This window comes from Echinops telfairi, unplaced genomic scaffold (genome assembly GCF_000313985.2).
Source record: "Echinops telfairi isolate 266 unplaced genomic scaffold, ASM31398v2 ScPeMD7_7458;HRSCAF=8496, whole genome shotgun sequence".
Taxonomy (NCBI): Eukaryota; Metazoa; Chordata; class Mammalia; order Afrosoricida; family Tenrecidae; genus Echinops; species Echinops telfairi.
In genome coordinates this window covers 47,990,767-48,000,923 of record NW_022111358.1, presented here as the reverse complement: position 1 = coordinate 48,000,923, position 10,157 = coordinate 47,990,767, and the positions used below count along the sequence as shown (strand labels likewise).

Here is a 10,157-nt window from a genome sequence, read left to right as displayed (position 1 = left end):
AAACACTTTGCTTGCAACAGAGCCCTGGTGGCGAAGTGGCTTATGATGATTTGGGCTACCACTAACGGTAGGGTCAGCAGTTTGAAACCACCAGTGGCTCCATGGGGAAAAGATGAGGCTTTCTAGTCCCATGAAGAGTTAGTGTCAGAAACCATTCAACTCTGTCCTGTAGGGTCGCTATGAGTCAGATTGCCTGACGACCATGAGGGTTTTTGAGTTTGGAGACTCATCTAAAAATTGGTGGTCTGAACGCCCCCAGTGGTATCACGGAAGAAAGGCCCAGCAACCTGCTCTCATAAAGACAATCAAAAGCCCAACTCGGCACAAGAAATGGGCTTCAGGGCAGCCAGGGAGTCCCCGATGCATCCCTAAAAGCAGGCAGGGACCCACCCACACCTCAGGTTGAGTCCCTGAGCAGCCTCAGGAATTGCCCCCACCTCCCCAAACGTGCCATGGGGTGAAGCTGTCAGAACACGGGCAGTTTGAGGCACGACTAATGTTCTAGTCGCCCCTGCCCGCAGCCTGACCTCCTGTGAGTGTGGCTAGGGGGCTGCATGGCCCGCTCTGCTCCTTGCCCCGGAGACCCTGGGCCAGCCCCGCCCACTCTGAACCTGCCCACTGGGGCTGGCCGCACCCCTCGTGGGTTCAGGACAAGACGTGTGTGTGTGTGTGTGTGTGTGTGTGTGTGTGTGTGCAGGGCACCTAGTGCTATACATGCGCGGAGTCCCCAGAGAGCAACTGGGCCCCAGGTCTCCGACGCCAGGCCCCGCCCTCTGAGAAGAGATCCTCCCTCTTGTCCTCCTCCTCTGACTGCCTCTGTCCCCCAACCCCAGGTGCACTTCTGGGGACCTGGGCCCACTTAGACCAGGCTCAGCAAATGAACCCAGCGTGTGACTCAGTTTCTCTGTTTCTCCGTGGTCAGGGCCCTGCTGGTCACTTCCCAGGATGGACTGGGGGTGGGGGGGCTGAAGCTCTGATAGTGAGCCACTGCATCGCCCCTCCCCAGGTGGGGGTCACAGGACAAGAGTGGCTGACAGAGTAGCTGCAACAATGGCTCACACGTTGCACATGAGGATGACGCAGGACCAGTGGTAGTTCGTTCTGTTGTTAATGGGGTCACTTTGAGTTGGAACCCCCCTAGGCCGCCCCTAACACAAGCTTCCCCACATCTGGCCCCGCCCACCTACATCTTGCCCTTCCCACACCGTCACTAGGCCCTCCCCCCAAGACTAGGCCTGATGACAGCTCCACCCTTCCTCCTGGGGCCTGGAGCACAGATGGGGGAGACCTATGGACTTCGCTGAGGAAGCCTGACAGCTCTTTGGGGCGTCTGGCCAATGCAGAGGTCCCCAGGAACACAGAGATTTGCCATAGGTGCCTGTGTTAGGTAGCAGGCTAGGGACAGGGGGTGACCCTCTTCATGTCTGAAGGCCCCCTATAGGAGATTGCTGCAGAGAATCAGGGGAGCCCTTAGCCAGCCATAAAAACTACTACTTGGCATGCACCAATTCAAGCCCGAACCAGGTGGGCCATAAATCTGGGTGGCCCAAACTAGGCCCAGGTAGGCTTAATTCAGCCAATGGAGTCAACCAAGATCTTTGGCCACGCCTCCCAGCCAGAGGCCGCAACAACCCCGACCTTGAGACCCCCTGCCCTTCTTCTTACCCTTCTTTGCCCTCTGGCACCTGTCCTGTGCCCGCTCCGCTGTGCCTCGGTCCCTCTGGCCTCAGGCCACCTTGTGTGAGTGTGCAGTGACTGCAAAACCGGAAACTTCTTCTGGAAGTCTTTTATAAAAACCCACTGGGATCACAAACCAGCTTTGGTATGAATTCTTTCTCATTAGAAGCCAAGAGCCGAGGTATTTCCCACCTGAGGAACCTAATACCTGGACCGTGCAGGGCCCCAGTCACTTCCCTCTGCAGGCTCCCTCCGGATCTGGGGAGGGGTTCCTGCAGTAGCTCCGCCCCCTGAGGCTCCAGGGTGGCAGGCGGTGCAGTGAACCAGGAACAGTGAGGCCCCCACTGGGGTCGAGGTGGGGTGTCCTTACATCCACTGGGTGCTTAAGACTCCTGAAACGGAGGCCCAGAGAGGTTAAGCTATCAGTCCAAGAGGCCTCAGGCTGGGCAGGACACACACTGCCGCTCCTGAGGGCAGAGCGCTCCCAGCGCCCAGTGAGGCAAGACTTCAACATCCTGGTACCATGTCGAGGGAGGGAGATTGGGCCCACTGGCTTCCCAGAGTGGCTGTAACAAGTGCCACACACCCAGGGGAGGAGGGCTTAAACCAACAGAAATGTAGGTGTTCGACTGCCAGCCCAGGGTTCAGATTCCACTCAGAGGTAACTCCAAAGAAAGGCCTGGCAGTCTGCTGGGGGGAAAAAAATTCCCAGCCTCGAAGTCCCCCTGGAGCAGGGTCATCCCGAGTCTCAACAGACTCAGTGGCAATCAACATGCCCCGCCCCTGGCCCCCACCTCTGCCCCAGCACATCAATAGAAACAAAGTCCCGAGACACGCGTGTAAAACACAGGTATCCTCGTGACTCTGGAGGGCTCTGCCGTGGGGATCCCTTCTGAAAGGGAGCTGCTCCTGGCCTCTCTCCCAGCTGTTGGTGCTGTTCTGCTGGTAGCTGCATCCTGGATCTCTGCTTCCATGGTCACATGGGGTGTGTGGCTCTTCTCTGCCACTCCTCCTGGACTAGGGCCCAGCCCCTCCCATCTTACCCCAAGTGCAAGGACAGTATCTGCAGAGACCTAGTTCCCAAACAAGGCAACAGTCACAGGTCCCCAGGGCTAGGACTTGAACACACACATGCTCTCACACATGTGTGGCAGGGGAATGGAATGACAAGATAAAGTGGTGTTCCCACCAGTTTTCAAAAGTGCTCCCCCTTTTGGGGGGAGGGAGCACAAGTAAATCCTCACAGGAAGTTTGGAAGACAGCTGCTTGGCCAACTGGCTGGAGTGTACCCAAATGATAGAACAATATCATTAACATCACACGCAAGGAAAATGTTGCTGAAGATCCGACGATGACGACGGTTGCAGCCGGACATTGACAGAGCTGCCAGAGGTTCCAGCTGGATCTGCACTGGACTGTGTGCATCGTAACCAACTATGCACAAGCCTTGCGAAGAGGCGGAATCCCACAACACCTCATTGTGCTCACGTGGACCCTGCACATGGATCAAGCGGTAGCTGTGTGAACAGAGCGAGAGCATCCTGCACGGTTTAAAATCAGGACAGGTGTGCGTCAGGGTTGTGGCCTCCCACCATATTCATTCAATCTGGTTGCTGCGCAAATCACCTGAGAAGCTGGATTATATGAAGAAGAACAGGACATCAGGATTGCAGGAAAGTTTATCAACAGCCTGTAGGATGCAAAGGACACAACCTTGCTTGCAGAAAGTAAGGAAGACTGGGAGTTATTTGCTGTTGAAGATCAAGGAGGGCAGACTTCAGTATGGATCACAATTCAATGTAAAGAAAATCAAAAGCCTCACAACTGGACCGATAGGTGATGTCCTGATAAATGGAGAGAATATTGACGTTCTCAAGGATGTTGTCTTGGGTCCACGATCAATGCTTGTGGAAGCAGCAGTCAAGAGATACAATGATGCATTGCGTTGTATAAATCTGCTGCACAAGACCTCTTTAGAGTGGTGAACAGCAAGCGGGTTGCTTCGAGGACTAAGGTGTGCCTGACCCGAACCAAGATATTTTGCATCGACTCATTTGCATGCAAAAGTTGGACATTGAGTAAGGAAGACCGAAGGAGAATCGATGTTTTTGAATGGTGGCGCTGCCGAAGAATATTGAAAGTACCACGGACTTTCAGAACAAACAGATCTGTCTTGGAAGAAGTACAGCCACAGTGCTCCTGAGAGGCGAGGATGGCAAGACTTCATCTCAAGTACTTTGGACATGTTATCAGAAAAGACCAGTCCCTGGGGAAGGACGTTGCACTTGGTAAAGTCGAGGGACATCGAAAGAGCGGAAGGCCTTTGACACGATGGATGGACAGATGGATGGACACAGTGGCTACAACAATGGACTCAAACATAAGAACATTTGTGAGGATGCTGCAGAACCGGGCAGTGTTTCATTTCGGTGGCACATCAGGTTGCTATGACTCAGAACCAAGCTGATGGCACCTAACACCACAATTCAATCCATACCAGTGCCCAAGGACACCACCAGACTGCCTCCCGTCCCCAGAAGCGGCTGTAAGCCGTTTGCTCTGGGCCACGCGCTAACCAGAGGCTCTAGAAGGCAGGGAGAGAAAATGAAAGAGGGACGTCAGGATTCATCCTGAGGGGCGTTCATAGCTCAGGATAGAGGTCTGGGCTTCATCTTGTCGAACATGCATTCTCCTTTTATGAAGATAAACGTACTGGTATGATGGCATTGGCCAGCAGAGAAGCACCTTCTTCTCGTCTCGGGCTCCTTGAGTGTCCTCTGCCGTCACGGATGACACAGTGACCGTCCAGACCAGGAATCCATGACCAACGACGACTTCAGTGAAAACAAACGGTCCCTGATGTCCTTCACCCTGGGGACACGACAGTGCCCAAGACAGAAATTCGAGAAACACTCACCCCCGCGTACAAGACCACACCCGGCGTCATGTCTGCGTTTGGATTTGGAACGCATTTTGGTGGAGGCATGACTGCCGGCTCCCCGGATTCTGCAAGGAGAAATGAACCTCAACACGGATTCGCAAACGACGGGCTGTGTGAGAAGAAAAAGGCCCCAGAGAACAGCGCGGGGAAGGCAAGGACAGAGCGAGGGAGGTCCGGGGGCTGCCGAGGCCGACGCTGGCGCAGCAGAAAGAAAGACAGGTCTCAGCCGTGAGCCGGCGATTGGAAGACAGAGAGAATAAAGATGCTACAGTGACCTGATGGGCCATGGTCAAGTGGATTTCTCACCAGAGCATGAATAAACTATAAGATCTTAATAAATAAATAAATGTGATCTGTTTATGAAGCAATACATTTGGGGCTAGATTTCATTTTTAGCATCTCTTATAACGTAGACTGTCTCCCGAGTTAAGACCACCCCTTCCCTGGGATCAACAAAGCTGGACCAAATATAGACATATAAAGTTCTGTCTGGATGTCCTGGAGAGACTGCAGGCCAGGAATGGGTCCGAAGAAAGGTCTGGAAGAGAGAAACCAAGACTGGGACTAGGCCTTGTGGCCACCTTTCCTCTGCTGGAAGCTGGAAGCAGCTTCTGCCAGTTTTCTCTACAGATTTTTTATAGGCGATGTCCCCAATCTGCCAGCAGCAACCAGGCACAGGATGGAACAACACGTGGCTGAAGTCAGGAGGGAAAACACCAGAGAAGAGAAATAGACTCCCAGAGGATCGGCATAATGGAGTTATGAGACATAAGCTTTACAATAAAATATTCAGGGAATGCAAGACAAGATCAGGAAATTTGGCAGTGAGGGCGAAACTATACGACTGCATTGAATTTCTAGAACTGAAAAATAGAATAACTGAAATAAGAACTCCATGGAGAAGCTTAATAGCAAATGCAAATGGCTGAAGAGAGAATTAGTGAAACAGAAGGTAAGTCCCAAGGAAATAGACCACCCCACTTACTATCTTATGATCCAAAAACCTCGAATTCGGGACAATAGTAAAAAAAATCAACTATCTTGCACATCAATGACACAGCTTGTACCAGTAACAAATGCTGGGGTGGATGAGAAAGTCTGGGGGTTTCCAAGACTGCAGTTGGCTGGTGGTGCGTATATAAACATCCCAGAGTATCTAATGTCATAACAATCCACCGGCCTCGAGGTGACCCGGCTCTGCAGGACAGACTGGAACTGCTCCCTAGCGCTTCTGAGGTTGTAAATCTTCACAGGACCAGAAGGAATATTGTGCCTAGAGGATCAGTAACTAAAGAGAGGGTATCAGTAAGTGGAGGTGCAGATAAACGTATCAGAGGGAGGAGGGAGAAGAGGCTGGAATGGCCAGGAAAGACTATCACTGAGGAAGGGCTTCGTCGCGCACAGAGGAGGGGGGTGAACTTGCTGAGCTAGAGGGAGGAGCATCCTCACCAGGGTTTCTCATGTGGCTGCTGTGAGGCCAGGATGTATGTACCCTCTGAAGGACAGTGAAGGCCAGACAGTCCCCTCCCCAGGGAGGAGAGTTAGAGATGGAAGCTTTGGGGGCTCTCCCCAGCTCTCAGAGGGGGGCCTGGTCCCTTTGGTACTGACCTCTGACCTCTCTCTTCTGTGGCTCTCAGCACGTCTGCTTCCTCACGCCATCTGCTGTCTGTGACTCTTCAGCCTGGGCACTCACCCCTCCTGACACCTGTCCTCTTGGACAGCAGCAGCCTGTCTGTAAAGGGAAGTGGGGCCAGCACCCGAGGCCTCTTCCCCAGGGAATTCTGGTCCCCAAGCAGCCCCCTGTGTGTCCATGCTGGCGTCCTTCCCCAAAGCCCAGGAGGCCTAGCGTGAAACGTGGACCCCACGGTTTAGCCCCCACGGTTTAGCCAGGGGAAGGGAGAGGGCCCAGTTCAGCTACACTCACTGGGGCCCAGGAATCCGCCCTGGGTCACAGGAGGCCCCGCCCACCGAGTCGGCCTCACTTTCTGCCTCAAGTCAGCATGGCACCCAGGGTGCCCCTGCCCTCGCCCGCTGAGCTGGAAGGGAGAAGTGGGCTGGTGGCCTGACATCCCTTTCCCTCGGAGTGTGGACGCAGCACGCACTCAACGTGCACACGCACGCACAGAGCCCCCGCTCACCTCCACACTGTTTGCGCCCCTGGGCCTGTGTTACCTGTTTGGACGAATTGTAAGAAGAGAGAAGCAAAGGCGGGAGTCACACACGAACACAAGCTGGTTTATTTAAGGACAAGGTGGCCCCGTGGCCCTTGCGTGGAATGGTCGGGCTGGCCCCGGTGCACAGCCCGGCGCCCTGCGCCCAGGAGCTCCGGGGACCTTGAAAGCAGCAACGGGGGCGTGGCGTGGGCAGGCAGCAGTGAGAAGGGAGGCAGGTATCTTCACTGAGGCTTCTCCTCTGTTGGAAAGGGCCAGCACCCGCCAGGGGACCACCCATCAGCACCTCCCAGTGCTGTCCAGGAGCCCCCAGGACCACCGAGCCCCTAGCATCCCCACCTGCAGAAATCCCAGGTCCTTGTGGTCCAGACAACTGGGGGGGGGGGTCGCATATCTGAGGGGTCTTGTCCTTGCACCACCCAAGGGACTGTGGTGGTGCAGGGGGGTCTCGCCCCACCCCCCTCCACCTCCCCTGGGGCTCCGGATGCCATCCCATAAGCCTGCAGCAACACTAGCCTGGGCACCCCCTGCCACCTGCAGCAAACCAGCCCCTCCTGACAACAAAGGCCACCCATGAGCAGGCAAGTAAGCCAGACCCCTTGCCCGTGTTACCTGCTTCCTCCCTCTTTTGTATGGGGTGCCCACTGGCCCCTGGCAACCACAGGTACCCCTAAGGAGCTGCAGGAGGAGCAGGGTAGGAGTCTCGCATAGGGTAGGACAGAAGCCAAGCGTTGTCCCCTCTGAAAGGTTCAGCTTAAACCCACCACCAGGTCTGAAACCCAGGAGCAGCCATGCTCCCTGCTGGCCCAGGACAGGCTTGCTGGGATGACACTGACCCTGCAGGGCGGCCCTGGCCCTGCCATTAGCTCCTGGGTGATGTGACAGAGGGGTCCGCACCGCTCTGGCCCTCTGTGAAGTGGGTGTGTGGTAACTGTCATGCTGGGCTGTGGGGGGTTGGGGGCGTGGGGGGAGGAGTGTTTGACCAAGCACATATATTACTCTCTGGGGCCCCTTCCCACCCCAGGTGTGGGCTCCAACCCAGGGTCCCTGCAGTGGCACACCAGGACCAACAGGAGTGGGGTGGGTACATGCCACACTGACCAGTGGCCAGGGGGCCCATGAGTACCAGGACCCTGGCCCACCCCGGGCACAGTCCTGGGACCTCAACCTGCTCCTCCTTCTGGGCAGCTCACTGAAGGCCCGGCCAGCTGCTCCTCGGGAGAGAGGTGAGCAGTCTGCTTCCCCAAGGACTGACAGCCTCAGAACACCTGTGGGCACTCTGTCCTCTAGGGTCACAGTTAGTGGGAACCGGCTGGGTGGCCGTGGGAGAGATGAGCTTAGAGGGTGTAAGTCGGGTCAGGGGAGCCCCAAACAGCTGGTTTTGCCAAGCACGAGGACCTTGCGTGCCCCTCTCATGAGGACGCTGCCCCAGCCCCTCTCCCACCGCAGGACCCCGTTTCTCCCCAGAGCCCAGGGCTCTGACCACCTGCTGGCCCAAGAAACCACAGAGGGAGAGGACACTGCTCTCCCGACCCTTGCTGGCCACCTCTGGCTCAGATGACCACAGAGTGGGGAGGGCCAGGCTGCCGGGTCTGGCTGAGGACGTGGGCAGCTGCCAGAAGGAGGGCTCCACTGAGGGTCTCGGCGGCGCAGGAGCCCCAGGCCAGGGCCGAGGACCAGCCGAAGCTGATGCTCACGGCCCGCATGTGCTGGACCCCGTACTGGCGGGCGGTCTCCACGAAGGCCAGGTGAGAGTAGCCGATGTAGATACTGATGCCCGCCAGGGTCAGGGCACCTGGGGAGAGGCCAGGGTCAGGGATCCTGAGGAGAGAGGTCTGGGACCACTCATGACTGCTGGGGGCATCTTCTCCCCAGCCTCCTCTCCTGCTTAGCCCTGACCAGCCCGTAGCCTGGATCCTTCAAGGCCACCTTCCCAGGGGACCTGGGAGATAGGGGCTAAGGGAGGGGACAGACACAATGGTCAGCTCCTAGGCCTGGAGCAGTGGAGTTTTAAGGGGTCTGCAACCATAATGTTCCATTACAAAGAGCACCCCCAACACCACCCCCTAGAGCAGTGGTTCTCAATCTTCCTAATGCCAAGACCCTTTAATCCAGTTCCTCATGTTGTGGTGACCCCCTAACCATAAAATTATTTTTGTTGCTAATTCATAACTGTAATTTTGCTACTGTTATGAATTGGGCGACCCCTGTGAAAGGGTCGTTCGATCCCCAAAGGGGTGGAGACCCACAGGTTGAGAACCACTGCTGTAGAGGAAGGGGAGGAGGGAGCAGGGAGGATGAGGGGGGCAAACAGCTATGGGCAGAATTTAGGGAAGGGGGTGGAGCTAGTCCAGGGACTTAGGGGTCTGAGTGTGGGGGTGGGGTGAACAAGGCCGAGCTAGCCTCTCTCCCTGTAGGGGTGGAGACTGGGGGTCTGGGGCCCATGGCTGAGAGCCAAGTCCTTGTCTGTGGAGGCTGCCCACCATCCCTTCCACCTGAGTCCCTCTTCCATGCCCAGCCAACTAAGTTGGGACCCTCACTCAGGGGCCCTGGCTCAATCCCACCCCGGGGGGTGGGGCTATGTCCTCTCAGCCCTCCTCGCCTTCTCCCCTCCATCTCCACTCACACTGCACAGAGCCCAGATTGGCCCCAGCCCACCCTGGTTGCCGGGGAGCCCACGCCTGCCCCTCTCTTCTCTGGGGCCTCCTGAAAGATGTGTCCCTGGATAGCAATCACTTAGGAGCTCACTATCCCAGCCGCTAGCCACACTGTGGGACTCTCTCCCCACCCCTTCAGGTGCTGATGGAGGCAGGTGGCTGGGGGATATTCCTGTGCACACTGACAGTGGCCTGAAGGCCCTGAGGATGTGTGTCTGTCTGAGCTGCCCAGACCCTTGGATGGCCCTTGACACAGAGAACGGCTGGATGTGGGCAGCGAGGACTGGGGGACTGCTGGGGGTGGGGAACACCTTCTCCTGTGCTTCCTGGTGACAATCCCACTGAGTCCCCTCCCGGGGCCCCAGGTTGTCCTAACTCACAGATATCTCTGGTGACCATGCTGGGCCACCCCTGACATGCAGCTAATCCGATCCTGTGGAGCACATGTCACCCCAGCATTGTCTACTGTCCTGTGACCTGCCCCCACAGCTGCCCCCCAACTCTCGGCCTGACAAAGAGCCCCTCCCCGCAAAGGGCCACAGTTCTCTGCAGGCAGAGAGCACCAGGCGTGGTGCCTGGCCCTTGGGGAGGACATATCCACGGCTGGGGGACCTGGTGGGCAGGGGGAGCTGGCGGCACCGGAAGACAGTGAAACAAACATGACACTGATCTCCTCCTGACCTCAGTGGGCCTGGGAGACGGTTCACCTGT

General features: G+C 56.5%; 1 protein-coding gene across 1 annotated transcript in view; it reads right to left on the bottom strand.

Moving 5' to 3' along the window:
• Positions 1-6,832: 6,832 nt before the first annotated feature.
• The window catches only part of TMEM235 (transmembrane protein 235), a 7,840-nt gene continuing 4,515 nt past the window's right edge, over positions 6,833-10,157 (bottom strand). The window contains exon 4 of the mRNA XM_004709118.2: positions 6,833-8,584. Coding sequence (XP_004709175.1) covers positions 8,343-8,584 — 242 coding nt within the window. The 3' untranslated portion in view covers positions 6,833-8,342. The remainder of the gene's footprint in view (positions 8,585-10,157) is intronic.